Source organism: Condylostylus longicornis, unplaced genomic scaffold (assembly GCF_029603195.1).
Source record: "Condylostylus longicornis isolate FDR11 unplaced genomic scaffold, ASM2960319v2 ptg000066l, whole genome shotgun sequence".
Classification (NCBI taxonomy): Eukaryota; Metazoa; Arthropoda; class Insecta; order Diptera; family Dolichopodidae; genus Condylostylus; species Condylostylus longicornis.
In genome coordinates this window covers 135,477-152,931 of record NW_026578034.1, presented here as the reverse complement: position 1 = coordinate 152,931, position 17,455 = coordinate 135,477, and the positions used below count along the sequence as shown (strand labels likewise).

General features: G+C 28.9%; 1 protein-coding gene across 1 annotated transcript; it reads left to right on the top strand.

Moving 5' to 3' along the window:
- The first annotated feature begins 4,005 nt into the window (after positions 1-4,005).
- LOC129612327 (uncharacterized) lies at positions 4,006-8,164 on the top strand. The gene is made up of 7 exons (XM_055525875.1): positions 4,006-4,162; positions 4,466-4,605; positions 5,154-5,401; positions 5,467-5,615; positions 5,662-6,942; positions 7,090-7,921; positions 7,990-8,164. The coding sequence occupies exons 1-7, from the start codon at positions 4,006-4,008 to the stop codon at positions 8,162-8,164; spliced, it is 2,982 nt and encodes a 993-aa protein (XP_055381850.1).
- Positions 8,165-17,455: the final 9,291 nt, after the last annotated feature.

Here is a 17,455-nt window from a genome sequence, read left to right as displayed (position 1 = left end):
AACATTTAAAACATGTATTTCCATAATCTGCAAGAGAAGGTGATAAACAGTTACAATGAAATTTTCTTGTTCGTAAAAAAACAAAGGCAAAATCTGCCTCTAATGTATCCACAGAACAATGGACACGTTTCAAATAGAATTCAATGAGGATGATTTTTAGATAACGTTGTTAAGTGATGCCTCAACTAAAATATTATCCAGAAAATACTTTATCAAAATTTACAAATGCATTACTTAAACATTTGAAATTAGAGAAATAAGTGAAAAGTAGGTATATATGAAATTTTATGAAATATTTTATTTTACATATATTTGGGGAATCTTACACAAAAGCTGCTGTAGTATTTATTGGAGCAACAGAAAAAAATTTATTGATATAAGAAAAACTTATGTTCCTTACAATCGAAGTTAACTACTATGCGATTGGAAAACATTTTTATTACTTACGCTTTTTCAGAATATTACTGCATATCAAGATTATAGAAGAGATACACAAAAAAAGAAGTAGAGAAACAATTAATATAGGATATTTACAATTTATTTTCAAATAATGTAAAAAGTGTTTTCGATAATAAGTTTGACATAAATACCACAAATACAGAACACAATAAAATGTGCATTGAAAGGCCTGTGAATGAAACAAGGATACCTGCTGGCACTGGCTATACAGTAAAATTTTTATTGAAATCATTCTTTTTACAATAACAATAATTTGACAAAAAAAACTGGTCAAATTATTGTTATTGTAAAAAGTCCAAAGTTATTGTAGCATATCAAATTATAGTAAAAATGTAAATAATCTTTCCGGAAACTAAAAGTATGAATACAATTTAAATTTCTCCACAAACAACATTCCGACCCACATTGTGTTACACCTCATAAGGTATAAATAAGTTGACAAGCTTATGTTATTTGTTCTTATATGATGAACCGTTTGTTTTTACAAGTATTATGTAATACAAATTGGTAGGATTATTGATGATATTACAGTTTTAGTGCATTAAAATGTACAATATCAAATAGGTCAAGGGCTCGCACGTTTCTTCGGAGGATTGTTTAAATTTAGTAAAAAAGGAGTCTTTGCGCACCAGTATCGATATGTTATCTGATATTATTTTTAGAATAAATCAAAAGAAGGATTGCAAGATAGATTTAATGAAGCGTTAAAAGTATAAACAAACAAACTTAGTGAAATCTGTGTAAGTATTATTAGAAAACGAAAAATTATAAAAAGAAGTCACTGAACTACATTAACTCATTCAAATCAAAGGAAACTCAATGCTAAGAGTAAGCAGAGAAAAATGCAAACTCGAGATATATTTCATTAAAACATAAAATGAACGAATCTGAATTAGATTTATGAAATTAGAATTAGATTTATTTACAAGCCGACCAATAAAATGCAGTTTAAATCTGAAGAGATTTCATACAATCCTATACTTATATAATTCATACAGGGCACGGAGATTCATACGGTGATTTATTTTCAACATATCTGAAACTAAATGTTCAAACTTTAAAAAAGGTGGAACTCCGTGGTATGATGATAAGAGTGCAGATGGGAAAACCCTTAAACAACCCAGTGTAGCTAATAATAATCTATTACATTAATTAATCAAGCAGTGTAATGTACAACTTAATAACAAAGTCGATATTAAAATTCTATTAACATTAGAAAAACCACATTATCTCTTATATGCGGGTAACTCGGATGAATCGCAAGTAAAAGTTATGGAAGCCAATTTATTTATAGGTAAATAATAAATTTTAGCGTAATGCTAGTCCATAATGCAGTTTTGGAAAAACCAAATCCTAAATTCCATTATCAGAGAGAGGAATTTAAGAATTTCAAATTTCCAAACAACAGTTTATCTATTTTACTAGACAATGTTTTCATTGATCAACTACCAAACACAATTAATATTTTGCATGACTGAAAATGCAGGATATTCGGGAAAGCGATCAAAATGTCCATACAATTTTAAGCATTTTGATATTGCACAATTCATGCTTTATGTGAATGGTTTGAAAGTACCAAACGCAGCAACAGAGAGAAGTTTTCTAACGATAGTAAATGCAGCACAAGAGTTTATCATACATTATTCTCTGGAACAGGAATTTATCATAACGACAAAAGTCATAGAAGTGTATGTTTACAAATAGTTTTTTTTAATTAGCTCTTGATTTACTCCCCACGCATCGGGTAATGAAGTATGTCAAGGATTACTTTCCATCTTGCATCAATTTTGCATCAATTCGTACAAGGAACTGTACGAATTGATGCAAAATTATCAAAACCAACTTCAACAATACTAATTGGTCTAGTTTATGAATAATTTCATGCGAACGTATAAAAAGATAAAAATCGATATGTCTACACAAATCTAAAAATATCCTAAGACTTACGTATTATGAAGTAATAAAATATTTAATTTGCATAGCAAAGATATTCAAACAAGCTTATAGATACTCTTCAATTAAAAATGTATTAGCACGCAATCTGCAGACTAAAACATTTTTAAAGGAGTTTTCCCTATATATAAACTTCCTAAAAATATTCAAAAACCCGGATGTATAGCAAAAAATACAGATGCGCACACCAAACCAGATAAACATTGGGCATATATTTTTATACCCGCAAATGATTTATCAAATGGTCCAAAAGAACTTGAATGTTTTCTAAGGAGAATTTTAAAGAATTCATATAATGCCTGGAATAACAAAAGATTAAAATATGACTTTTTAGATTAAAATATGACTTTAGTTTATGAGCATTATTGCCTCGGGTGTTTATGATACAAATATATAGGTCATAACATGTCAAAATTTTGAAAAAACAAACAAAGAACTACATGCAAATATGCAAGAAACCGATTTTACAACAATGTGGAAGCTTGAAAAATAATTGGCAGATAGTTTAAGTGATAAAACTTCTTGTTGCTTGGTTTGAAGTTAATTATTAATTTAGCTATTAAACATCTGACCTATTGATACAAAATTTATACTACTAAATTCATCATTCAAATACATCATTCTTAATTTAAAACTCAATAAGATCGGACGTGTTTTGTTCTTTATAACAAAAAATACATAATTAAAAATTTTTTTTTTAGTAAAAATTTTTTATTTCTTGTTTCATTGTCACATTGTTTAACTAAAATTACCTTGGGACGTATTTACGTATTATATTTTATTTGCTGCCATTAACATTTCTTCAGTAATTTACATTTCGTTGTACCTACAATCATGAGTAACAAATGCAACATCACTTCTTGCACCGTTTATGACAACAAATCGAAAATGGTGAAGTGCAGAGCTTTTTGCGGGAGACAAGTCCATGGAGTGTGCATCGGGGCTGATAGGGTTTGGTACCATCCCTCCATGGATCAATTTTTCATATGTAAGGACTGCCAGGACGTTGAAGTACAATTAAGAACGCTTCATGACAGATTGCTCGCCGCCATCTCAAGCTAGACGACAACAAAAGAGGTCTAGCTCAAAAGTCACTTAGTGTAATAGACGCTAACTCCGCTAACTTCGTCTAGATGGCTAAGTCATTTGATAATGTTAACAGCTTGTTATCAAGCCATGCAAATGCCTCTATTGAAAAACTGAGTGAGGTGAAAGAAAGCATTCTTCGCGTGGTTAGAGACAAGCTAAGCAATCTTAAAGATGTACTTGCGATTGCAGTTGAAGAGAAGGTGAAAAATGTTAATTCCCAATCAACTGAGGTTCTAAAACAATCAATAAAAGACCTCCATGATGATAACGTAGTTCAAGCGAAGAGGGTGGACTCGCTATATGTGTATTTCAATGAGTCCCCTCTAAAAGCAATCCAAGATTTACAAGAACAACTGGATAGCCTAAAGGAGTTGATGAGCGACTATAATAAAAGAAATGATGCCCAAGTTCCGACAATGAATACATTGAGTTTATTTGACGAGATTGCTAGTGTAAATCATGCCATTGTTACATTATAACCTAAACAAAAAGCATCCACTCCGAATGTGTCCACTACAACCGATACAGTGTTCAGACTTGGTACAAAGTGGTATACACAGGATTGGGATTTTCATATCAATAAAATTAAGAACAATCATGACTCGTCGAGCAAATCACGGCACCAGAAATAATCGAGACTTTGGGCCAAGTGGAGTAGACGGTTGAAAGGGAGAACGCTCTGTGAAGATCAGCTGGTGAGCAATGATATAAGTAGCTATAAGAATAATAATAATAATAAGAATAATAATGATAATATTAATAATAATAATAAGAATAATAATTATAATAATAATAATAATAATAATAATAATATTAATAATAGTAATAACAATAATAATAACAATATTATTAATAACAACAATAATAACAGTAATAATGATAATGATAAGAATAATATAACTAATGTTAAGAAAAATAATGCTAACCATAACAGCTCTAATAAATTGAATCATAAAAAAAATAGAAATCATAAGGTTAGGAATTCAAAAAGCAAAGTCAGTAGTTACAATAAATGAACCGGTAAAAACAGTACTAATAATATTAGCAAAAAAGACAACAGAAATGCCAATAACACCCGAAGCCATAATATTAATAATAAAAATAGTAACAATATTCACAATAAAAATAATAATAGTAACAACAACAAAAACAACAACAATAACAACAAAAACAACAACAATAACAACAAAAACAACAACAAAAACAACAACAACAAAAACAATAAGTATCATAATAATAACGGTATTAATAGTAATAATAATAATAACAATAATAGTATCAATAACAATAATCACAACAATAATAATGATAATAATAGCAATAATAATGATAATAGTAATAATATTAATAGTAATGATAATAATAATAACATTAATAACAATAACAATAATATTTGCAATGACAATAACAGTAATAATATTAATAATGATGTTGATATTAATCACAATAATGATAATAACAATAATGTTAGTGTGAGTATCAATAATATAAATGATACGAATACCAATAACAACAATGATAATAACAATAATATAAATAAAAATAATAATCATAATAATATCAATAATAATAGTAATTATATTAATAGCGATCGTAATAAGAATAATGATAGTAATAATATTAATAGTGATAATGTTATTAAAAATAGTAAGAATAACTATCCTAATTTTGTTCATGGGGGTGTTTTCACGGGTTCTTCTTCTGTATTAGCTAGTGGACAGGCATCTGGCATTTCTAGTTACCCAGCTATTCCTGTAAAATCGTTTTCGGCGCCTGTAACTCAAAGTATTGCCAACCCGCTTCTTCCTCCTATAGAGCGTATGACAAAAAAAAAACGGCTGAAGAGGGCGACAGCGTTTACGTATTATCGCGATTTAGAGATCGAGCCGTGTATGACAATGTGAGACTTTTCCTTGCTTATTTACATGATGCCTCTGACAATGTTCATCATGAAGGTAAAACTAGGATAAGTTTGAAAGTTTTTATTCAGAGTGAGGGTCTTCCTACTGAATATGCACATTTATTTAAATTACTTAAAAAATTTCACGAGACTCTAGATGTATCATCTCTTCAAGTTGACAAAGACTTAGAAACATACAGGAATCATATGAAAAGTAGATGGGTTGAATACATACAACGAATGAGAGATGCAAATTATAGATTTTTTCGTTCCTCCGACTCGACGTAATAACTCTAACCTAATCCATCTGACTGATTCTGGTAATAGTTCAACAAGGTCATTAAAACAGCTTTCGTTATATTACCAGAATGTGAGGGGCCTTAGGACTAAAACGAACGAAATCCATAAAAACTCTTTATTGCTTGACTTTGATGTTTACTTATTGTCTGAAACATGGTTGCATAATTCTATTGACTCATTAGAGTTGTTTGATCACTCTTATGTGGTCTTTAGGAAAGATAGACTTCATACAGTTTCTGACAATGTAAACATACCCAAGGGTGGAGGAGTTCTTTTAGCTTTGAAAAATATCTTTAACGCGTCTGAATTTAATTTATCTCAATTCCCATCTTTGGAAGTAGTTGCAATTAAAATTCGTTTTGCCAAAAAGTCCTTGTTTTTTATTTGTTGTTATATTCCTCCTAACTCTTCGTGTGAAACTTATCACAATTTAGTGGAGGCTGTTGATTACATTTCGTCTCTGGCTAATGCAGAGGATGACTTAATTATCTGTGGGGATTTTAATTTACCTCATATTTCTTGGAAATCGGTCGATGAGGAAAATTACATGACGCCAGCTTATATATCTTCTAATGCTGAAGCAACACTTATTGACGGTTTTAATTCTTATGATTTACAACAAATTTCCAACACTTTTAATTCTAGTGGTAGAATGCTTGACCTTATCTTTACTTCTGATTGGGTTAATGCCTTTTACTCTCCTATTTTCACGCCTTTAACTAAAATTGACAACTATCACCCTCCGATAGGATTTAGCTATAACTATGATAGTCCTATAAACTCTCGGCCTAATATATCATTTGGATATAATTTTGCTAGAGTTGATTTTGTAGGTCTAAAAAATTATTTCTTTACGGTGGATTTGGAGACATTACTTTGTAAAGTTCCTATTGACGAAGCAGTAAAGAAATTTTATGATGTCGTTTTACATGGTTATGACATGTATGTTCCTAAAACGCGTAATAAGAGTATTGATTCAAGTCCGGTTTGGTTCTCAATTGAGTTGAAAAAATTGACAAATAAAAAGAATAAGGCGTGGAGAAAATATGTTAAGACTCAGAGCTCTGAATCTTATTCTACTTTCATAAATTTATTTTATTCGTTTAAACGTATGTGTGAAGTGAGCTATAGTAATTATTTGTCAGGCTGCTCTTTGGAATTAAAGCAAAATCCCAAATCTTTCTGGAAGTTTGTTAATTCTAAAAGGAAATCTGATCAATTTCCAAACTTTATGACTTATGGTAATCAAACTACAAATGATCCACAAATAATTTCAGATTTATTTGAAAAATTTTTCTCAAGCGCTTATTCGAATAATATTTTTAACATAAATCCGCAAAATTTTGACTACTTTTCCAACTATATTGGTCGACCCCTCCCTGAAATAGATCTATCGTCAACTAAGGTTTGTTCTTATTTGGAAGCTTTAAACAATGATTGCTTTCCGGGCCCTGATAATATTCCTGAGATTGTCTTAAAACAATGTTCTCGTGTCTTATCAAAGCCAATTTCAACTTTATTTAATAGATCTATTTCTGAAGGTACTTTTCCTAGTTGGTGGAAAACCTCTTTCATACGACCGGTGCATAAAAAGGGAGAAAAAAAGAACATTGAAAATTATCGTCCGATAGCTAAGCTTTCTAGCATCCCTAAAGTATTTGAATTAATGGTTTATGACGTAATCTACAATTATTGCTCAGAATTGGTAGTGCCAAATCAACATGGGTTTTTAAAAATGAAATCTACAGTTACTAATCTTGTTGAATGTAGTTCTAAATTTTTAAATACGATGGAGGCTGGATCCCAAACGGATGTAATTTATACTGATCTGAGCAAGGCTTTTGATTTACTACCACATAATGTAGTACTTTTTAAGCTAGAAAAGTATGGTTTTCCTCCTTTTTTCATTAAATGGATTGGTTCTTATTTGTGTAGTAGGAAATATGGAGTTATTTTTCGTTCATGTACCTCCAATTACTTTGTTGCAAATTCGGGTGTACCTCAGGGTAGTCATTTGGGGCCTCTTCTTTTCACTATTAGTATTAATGATGTAACGCGCGTAATAAAACACAGTGATTTAAGTATTTATGCTGATGATATGAAAATTTACAGAAGAATAGACTCCGCTACTGATACATTGCCCGTACAGCGGGACCTGGATTCTTTGCTAATTGGTGCAACTTTAACAATCTTTCCCTTAACGTCTCTAAGTGCTCCGCAGTTAGTTACACTCGTCGTTCCTTAACTATAACTTCCAACTATGTCTTGAATGAAGTTAATCTTAACAGGGTTAGTTCTATTAAAGATTTGGGGGTTGTATTTGACGAAAAGTTGACGTTTAGACAGCACTATAACGCCGTGATTAGTAAAGCTAATTCAGTCTTAGGTTTCGTTAAGCGTTATACAAAGGAGTTTAATGATCCCTACGTTATAAAAACTTTGTTTGTGACTTATATTAACTAAATATAATGTTTACAAATACATGTGCGTTAATATTAAGTTATTACAAATTAAAAGGTTTAGCAATTTTGGGAATATAGCAATTGTTCTAGTTCGTCAATGATTAGTATAACTGAAATAGAAGCAGCGACAAGAGAGTGCATTCTGAATACTAACATTCTTAAAATGGATATTTGGTACAATGGACGAAGACGATAAAATTGAAATTGAAGAACATATGAAAAACTCTGAACAAAACACCTATAATTTAATAACAAATTATAATAACCAAATAAAAATTAACGACAACATTCAGAGCAATCTTAATATTTTACAGAAAACTGTAAACAAAAATCACATATTAATTGACAAACTTTTAAATGACGTTTCAATGGAAAATAAAAATATAACCAAACAATTGCAATACTTGCAGATACTTACCAATATTAACCTTTTAAACGACGAAATTGAAAAAATCCAAGAAAACGTGATCTTCTCCAAACACCAAATAATAAGTAGATCAATCTTAGCACCAGAAGAAATAGATCTTTATAATATCGACGTTTTTAAAATTCAGGAACTCAAGAGTTCCTTAGCAACAACAAATGATAATAAATTAGTATTTGTTTTGGCAATACCAGTTTTAAGCACCGAAAAGGCTATTAAATACAAAATGTTTGGATTACCAAATACTAACTTTGAACTAGTTGATATTCCAAGTTCTGATATTATATCTTTCAAAAATAAAACATATTATCTTACCCAGGAGAGATATATAAAAAAATTGCAATTAACTTCAAATTGTATTTCAAACCTTTTTATAATGCCATATTATGATAATATTGTTCTAAAACTACTAAAAAAAGTTACAAGATAGAAGAAATAAATAAAGGTATGATTTTAATAATAAATGCTCAAAACCATACTTTAAAGAGCGATTGTAATGATATAACATATTTACTAAATAAAAATTATATAATTTACTTTAACAATTGTACTATTGAAATAAATAATATTAAATTTTCAAACAAAAATAAAGAGTTTAAGTATAATATCGTTATTCCGAATTATACCATAATTAAAAATATGGAAATAATAAAGAAATTTATGAAATTAAAAATAAAAGAAATTTTAATGAAAATTTAACATATTTTAATACAATTTTTGTAATAATAATGCTTTTTATTTTAATCATTTTAAGTTATATGTTAATTAAAGCAAGAAAAGAAAAACCTTTAAAGAATATAAATAAAAGTGATCCTCAATGTTTTGTCCAGGAGAACAAAAATCTTAAGGGTGGGAGAGTTATATATCCGACCAAGGACATTTTATCTAGACTAATAGAACTAAACTCTATTAGTCCTAAAAGTAATAAAATATAAAATTTATTATATGATTCTTAAAATTTCAACTTAAACAATTTTATGACTTATTTAAATTCAAACATAAGAATCATAATTTCTGATTTCTTCTTTTTTATTATTCTTATTATTATTTCTTATTAACAATTAAAATATAAAAAACCAAATTTCAACACATTTATTTTTCAAGTTCATTAACTGAAATATTAAATTACATTAAAACGCAAACATGAAATTATTTTTTTTTCGTTCAATAAAATTGAAGGATCATATTACAAAACGGCAAAATAAAAGTTTGTTTCACAATTTCCTTTTCAAGTGCAACAAACAAAATTTATTGCATTTGAAAAGAAGAATATTACGTAAATTATATTTTTACCGACCGTATTGTGTAAACAATAGGTAGGTTATGTGATGGCAACAAATTTTGGATATCGAGTTTTCGGTAGGAACGTACTTCTCCATAGTAGGTAAGTGTAAATAAACTATTTTTAGCAACCTGTCGGTCTGTCGGTCTGTCGGTCTGTCCGTCCGTCGGTCTGTGTGTGTACGCGTGTATCTCAAGTTCGGCTAAACCGATTTTGATGAAATTTTATATGTAAGTTTGTTTCCACCATGGCACGGATCGATCAACTTTTGGTATATATCAGGCCTCGGGAACTGTACTTTTTAGCGGCCTTGTTTTACATTTTTGAACATTTTGAAGAAAATAATCAACCGATTTCATTGAAATTTAATATATGAATTCCTCATATTAAAGCAATGAACATATAACTCTTTTGGAAAGATCAGGGCTCGAGAACTGATTTGCGGGCCGATTTTAAATTTTCCACCATATCCACAGAAAAAATTGATGGAATTTCTTGAAATTTGATATTTGAGTTCTGGTTGTTACCGAAACTAACTGTCAGGGAATTCGGCTAGCACAAAGCGAAACTCTACTAAAAGCCAAATTTACATTTTTCTAAGTATGTTAACTATAAGCTTACTAATGTCCTAAAAATTTGAAGAATTAAAAATGGAAAGAAGTATTTAACAGACATTTTTATAATATTCTGTAACACTTTCATTTAACTAGACAATACACAATTCGGTCGGTTATGTGCTGACCACATCAGATTTTTTTTTCTTGTTTTAATAAATTAATGTTACTATGTAAGAAATTGGACAAAAATCGATTTGATTTTTCAAAACTTTTATAATAAGATTTTAGAAAGTAAAAAGTTTAGTCTAAGTTTTGGTTTCATCGAGTTTAGTAATAAAAGATTAAATAAAAGAATAAAATAAAATTCTTTTTTATTTGTTTCTTTTTCTAATACTTAAAAAAGTAACATACAAAACTTGTATGTAAAATTTTTAAAACTTTCTAACTAATTTTTGTTAAGCTTTTTTTTATGAATCGAATAATATTCAAAACTGCGGTTTGGCATAAAGAAACACATAATTATTAAATCATTTGGGTAACATACAGAAATAAATTTTTCAAATAAAGAAAAGGTTTAGGCATAAATAAAATAATATTTTTATTCAAATATATGTATGAACATTAATGAATTAGAATTGAACATTTTAAAATTTTTTGTTCAAAAAATTAGAAATAAAATTTTAAGCATAAACATATATAATTGTAATTGTATACCTATTTTTTTAAAACTGCGGGTGAACATATAGAAATAAATTTTTCAAATAAAGAAAAGCATTAGGCAAAAATAAAATAATAATTGTATTCAAATACATGTATGTATATATGAATGTAGTTTTTCAAATAAAAAAAAGGTTTAGGCAAAAACAAAATAATAATTTTATTCAAATATATGTATGTACATATGAATGTATTAAAATTTAGCATTTTACAGTTTTTCGCTTGGAACAATAAAAATCAAAGTCTAACTACATACGTACATACATATATTATATTCTGTATGCATATTTTTTCCAAGCTTGGTAACGAAACATAATATTGAAAACAACAACAAATGAAGCATTATTATTCAGATGCCACAAAACATCTGATGTCTTTGACAAAAGCTGTCATTTATTTACGTTAAAATTATTTCGATTTTCCGAACCAAAAATATGTGAGATCATTATAATTTTCAAATATTATTTATTTCTTGGTTTGTGTTTCTAATTATAAAAATTATAAAAGAAAAACGTGCTTTTGTTATACAAAACTTTTTTCAGAAAATCTTAAAATAGGGCTATTTCGGGGCTAAAAAGTTCCAATGTCAGATTATTCTGGGACCCTGGAGGCTAAACCCTATCTAATGCCATTTGTCCCATGTCTCTAGCCCTTCTAGAAGTACCCGTACTTTTTGGTACCTGAGAAGTAGCTATATATATAATAATAGATCTTTTATGGAATATACTTGTACCTTATTTTCTTTAGAAATTTGTTATAATTGATCTTTTTTGTAACATATTTTATGATAAATTATAAATTCGTACGAAAAACTATTTTCTAATGACGATAAAAAAGCGGTGTTGCATAATTCAGAATAAAAACTGGACATTTCAAAACAAACTGCGGATTTCAATTTATCAGAAATTTCAGGAGTCATTCCTTCTCCTCCAGTGAGCTGACTAGAAAATATGAGGGAAGATTTGATGGCTAAAGAAATTGGCAAATTTTTACGTGACGTGATATTGTTGCAATAACTTTTCAAAACTTTATATTTAGATTGATATCTGAAACACCAAACATAATCATCAGTTTGAAGTAAATTGTGAAACTATTTATAGTGATGAATTAGAATAAATTAACATTTTTTATTAAGCTCGTTGATTAAAACCAAAATATCTGGAGAAACCCTTTTAGTAGAATCAATTTCAAAAAAAAATTTTTGAATAAAAATCCAAACCGCTTTTGAAATTTCAGAGTACTTTAAATTTAAAACAAGAAAAACCCTAAAGCAAGTGTCAAGTGCGGATCAAATTTATACTTAATGTCGTCGTAGTATACTAAATATATGAGTTGTCACTTACATTAAAAATAATTACTGGCTGAAGGGATTGTCCCTGTTTTCTTAATTTAGCTGAGGGCTTATCAACTGCTGGACAGATATTGTTTGGCGTGGAAACCTTATTTAAAAGAAACTGTTGCGAATCCTTTATAATTGATTTCAAAATTTTTCCTTTTTTTACAATGTAATTCCGTGGCACTGGAGCAATGTCTAATTGATGGCGGCAATAGCGCATGCAACAGATCTAAAATTAAATGATCAACCGAACCTAAAATTTGTTGTACAAGATTTTATATTAGATGCTGATTATTTTATTTTTTAATTATGGAACAGTTGAATCTCGAATTTTTATACTGTAAACAGAAATTCCTTGGAATTTGTGAAATATGTGCTGTTTTCTAGTTTTCTTTTATATCTTAATATATGAATATTCTGGAATCAACTGGTATATATGATCATAATTATTATTTAATTATAATTATTACAAACTTACTGTCCGATATATCTGTCGAGTTCAATTTATTTAAAATGTGCAGAGACTCTCTGTCTTTAATTTTGTTCTTTAAAATTTCTTTTGTTTTGACTTTGAAAGTGTCTCATCTATTTATGAGGTGGTTTCCTTTTGAATGGTAAAGTTGTTTGAAGTCCAAATGAATAAGATTACATAGAGGATGCTTAAATAAAGGCCACTTTTCGACAATAAGTGCTGTTTTGTTTATAGTTATTATACCCTTTCTTCTATTGTAAGAAGTGGCCTGCCATTTTTTTTAGCTTCCTCCCAAGGTTCACGATACAATTGAAGCCACTTTATGTCATCCGAATGATCTATAATTACAGAAAACTTAAGTATATGTAACTTTAACGTTACAGGAATATTACAGAAAGAAGAATGAAAACAGAAAAATAACTTTTCACATTTCTGTTTATTTGATATACGATGTGCATCTACTAATATTTTTTAATGATTTTCAGTGTATTTTATTTTTTATGAAACCAAAATTATTTTTTAAAATTAGCCTGGAGTGCCAATATTATTTATAAGGTATAAGTGCCAATATACTTATTTATTTAAGTTTCTTTAAGACTTTATTTATTTAAGTTTATGTATTATTAACCTATTTAAATATAATATTTAGACTAACACTTATTAAAAAAAAGCAAAAATGCTTAAAATATTATTTATCAACATAATTATATTTGTGCAACTAGATTTTACATCTTAACTGCCTATCAACGTTTTCTTCTTGACTTATATACACATTTACATACCTTGTTATCTGCAAATTAATAGAAATAAATGATATTTTTCACAAAAATTTTTGTTATTTTTCAATAAAATTTTTTCAACTTTTATATTTTTAAAACTTTTTAAAACTTACAGCAAAACACTTTTTAGCACTTTTCCAAAAATTTTTTGAAAAAAAGTGCTTATTAGTTTCACTCTGTCCGTCCGTCCGTCCGTTCGTCCTTCTGTCCGTGTGTCTGTTTACAAAACTTCTACATTATTAAAGATAGAAAGCTGAAATTTAATACGTACATAGATCTTTACTAATAAAGGACTGCAGATAACGGTAAATTTGAATGGCCATTTTGTTTTTCTAAAGTTTAACCATAGTATACCGTGCTAGGGGAAGTAAGCCGCTGCCATTATGCGTTTGCAAAATTTAAAAAATGCTTATGGTTTCATTGCAACAAATAGTTAAAAAAAGCCATTTTTAGGGTTTTGGGGGGTATAACTTTTGGAGGAGGGGAGATAGGTGAAAATTTTGTTCTACGGAAATAAGTTTCTAGTAAAGATCTATGTACGTACAAAATTTCAGCTTTCTATCTTCAAGGGTGTAAAAGTTTTGTAAACAGACACATGGACAGACGGACGGACGAACGGTCGGACGGTCAGACGGACGGACGGAAGGACAGAGTGAAACTAATAAGCACTTTTTTCCAAAAAATAGAAAACTTGGAAAAGTGCTAAAAACGAACATAGTAAATGTATAATGATTTCGTTTTTATACCCTGCACTTCGTGAAGGGTATATTAACTTTGGTATGGAGTTTGTAACTACTTGAAGGAGTCATCTGCGGTATGGACATATATATATATTCTTGCTCAGCGTAAAATTCTGCGTCGATTTAGACATGTCCGTCTGTCCGTCCGTCCGTCCGTCCGTTCGTCCGTCCGTCCGTCCGTCCGTCCGTCCGTCCGATCGCACGATTACTCAAAAACGAATATTGCAATCGACACCAAACTTTCACAAGTTTTTTCTTTTGTGCCAAGGACGAGCCCTATTGTTATTGAACTAATTAGGACAACGGATTCGGGTAGCTGCCATAAAACTCAAAGAGTTTATTTTAAATATTTCAAAAATTAAAAAAGCTATAAATATAAAATTTTGTATACATGTGTCCAATTATATTCTACACATGCTCTAGAAATTATAATGGGATAGCTGCACCGGTTCGGGTGGCTGCCATACAACTCCAACAGCAAATTTTTTATATTCGGCAAAATAATAAAGTCAGATTCATGAAACTTGGCAGTCATGTGTCCAATTATAGGTCAAATATACTTCTGAAGTTTTAGAGGAATTGCTTTACAGGTTCGGGTACCTGCCATACAACTCCAGAAGCTAATTTTAAATATTTGGGAAAATAATAAAGTCAGATTCATGAAACTTGGCAGTTGGATGTCCGATTATAGATCAGATATATTTGTGAAGTTTTAGAGGAATTGCTTGACAGGTTCGGGTACCTGCCATACAACTCCAGAAGCTAATTTTAAATATTTGGAAAAATAATAAAGTTAGATTCATGAAACTTGGCAGTTTTGTGTCGAGTTATAGGTCAGATATATTTCTGAAGTTTTAGTGGAATTGCTTGACAGGTTCGAGTAGCTCCCATACAAGTCTAAAAGCTTATTTTAAAAATTTGGAAAAATAATAAAGTCAGATTCATGAGACTTGGCAGTCGTGTGTCCAATTATAGGTCAGACATATTTCTAAAGTTTTAATAGGATTGCTTGACAGGTTCGAGTAGCTCCCATGCAAGTCTTAAAGCTTATTCTTAATATTTGGAAAAATAATAAAGTCAGATCCATGAAACTTGGCAGTTGTGTGTCCGATTATAGATCAGATATATTTGTGAAGTTTTGATGGAATTGTTTGACAGGTTCAGGTACTTGCCATACAACTCCAAAAGCTAATTTTAAATATTTGGAAAAATTTTAAAGTCAGATTCATGAAACTTGGCAGTCGGATGTCCAATTATAGGTCAGACATATCCGTGAAGTTTCTATAGAATGATTTCACAGGTTCGAGTAATTGCTACACAATAACGAAAGGTGCAGGGTATAATTCAATCGGTTTATACCGACTGAAACGTTTTTACTTGTTTTTTAAATATTTCGGTATTTGGTCAAAATTACTAAGTGTTTGAATTCAAAATCGAATGTAGTATAAATTTTAAGAAATAAGATTTACAGTTACCATAATCGCAATCATTGTTGTTAGTTTACACTTTTCGTGTGAAAGTAACAACTAAAATGTATGCTAACTTATTTTTTTGTTTATACGTATTATGACGTGTTTAAAATCAAAGCTAAATGAAGCATATATTGTAAAAAAAAATACAGTTAGCGTAATGACAATTATTGTTGACAATATTTGTTTTAAATGAGCATTTTCGTTTATAGGTAACAAGCAAAATGTTCGAATTTGCAATTAAAATGTATACGTAAAACGTGTCGTTTATATCAGCATTTTTGGTATTGAATGTTCACTGAAAATAAAATTTGTTGCAGCAGCTACATACATATGTATATTTTTGCCATGCTATTTGCAAAAAAAATAGCTGATATCGGGATAGTGGCGTTAAATACTAGATTTTGCTGTAATTTATAACTTAAAATTATTTTAAAAATTCCAAGTAGAAAATGTGCAGAATTCCATTGTAATATGTATAAGGAATTTTGCAACATTTTTTTGAAATTATGAAATATGTCATATCAAACTCTATTATAAATTACATTAGAAATATTGACATAAAAGATATAATATATTCTTATTTTTCAAAACAATATCTGCAAAATTGTATATTAAATGATGTCAAGAAAAGTTAAAAAAACCCACAAGCAAAATATTAGCGTTTCCAATTATTATTGTCAATTTTAGCTTTATAACATTACCAAATTTTCCAAATAAAATTGCTATTTTTGCAATGTTTCATTCTAAATTTTTCTATGTCTTAATAGCATTTATTCATATTTTAAATGTGAAATTTCAATAGAAGTTGAAATTGAAAGTAGATTGGAAATTGAAAGTAAAATTTCTAAACTTGCCTCCAATTAATACACGGGAATTAATTTGGAATACTGGAAACTTCCCTAAAATCTGAAAAAATAAAATTTAAAATTGAAAGTATTAATAAAATACTTTTAAATTAATTTATTTTAAAATTCATAAAAGATCATTATTTCATGTATTATATGCATATCTCAGTTATATAAACCGTCAAAATTTTTATTTTCAATGATACAAGAATCTTGAAAATGCTATTTTAGTAAAAAATTTAGTTGTAGAACAGTTTTCACATTTTAAAGTAGTTAAATCTAATCTATGAAAAAGCTAAATTTTTGATGTATAAATAAGATATACTACATATTCATTTATTACAGCTCATTTTGAATTTGTATACTTATAAATATAAAAATATCTTAAATAGGTGTAGAAAATATTAATACTTCTCCAATTCCTTAACTGATGTTAAAACTGATGAATAAGTGTTCAATGTTAAAATTGATGTTCAATCTGGTACACGTATTTGTTCAAATCGTCGGTTAAAAAGCAGAAAGCATTAAGTCAGGGAAGTGTGTTTTGAGTAAATTCAATTTGAAATAAGCGTAAAATTGTAAAACTAATCAATTAGTGCAATGGGATTGGTCTCTTTAATTTCTGGATTTATAAACTACATTCTGGATTTGCATGATTTTTTGCCACA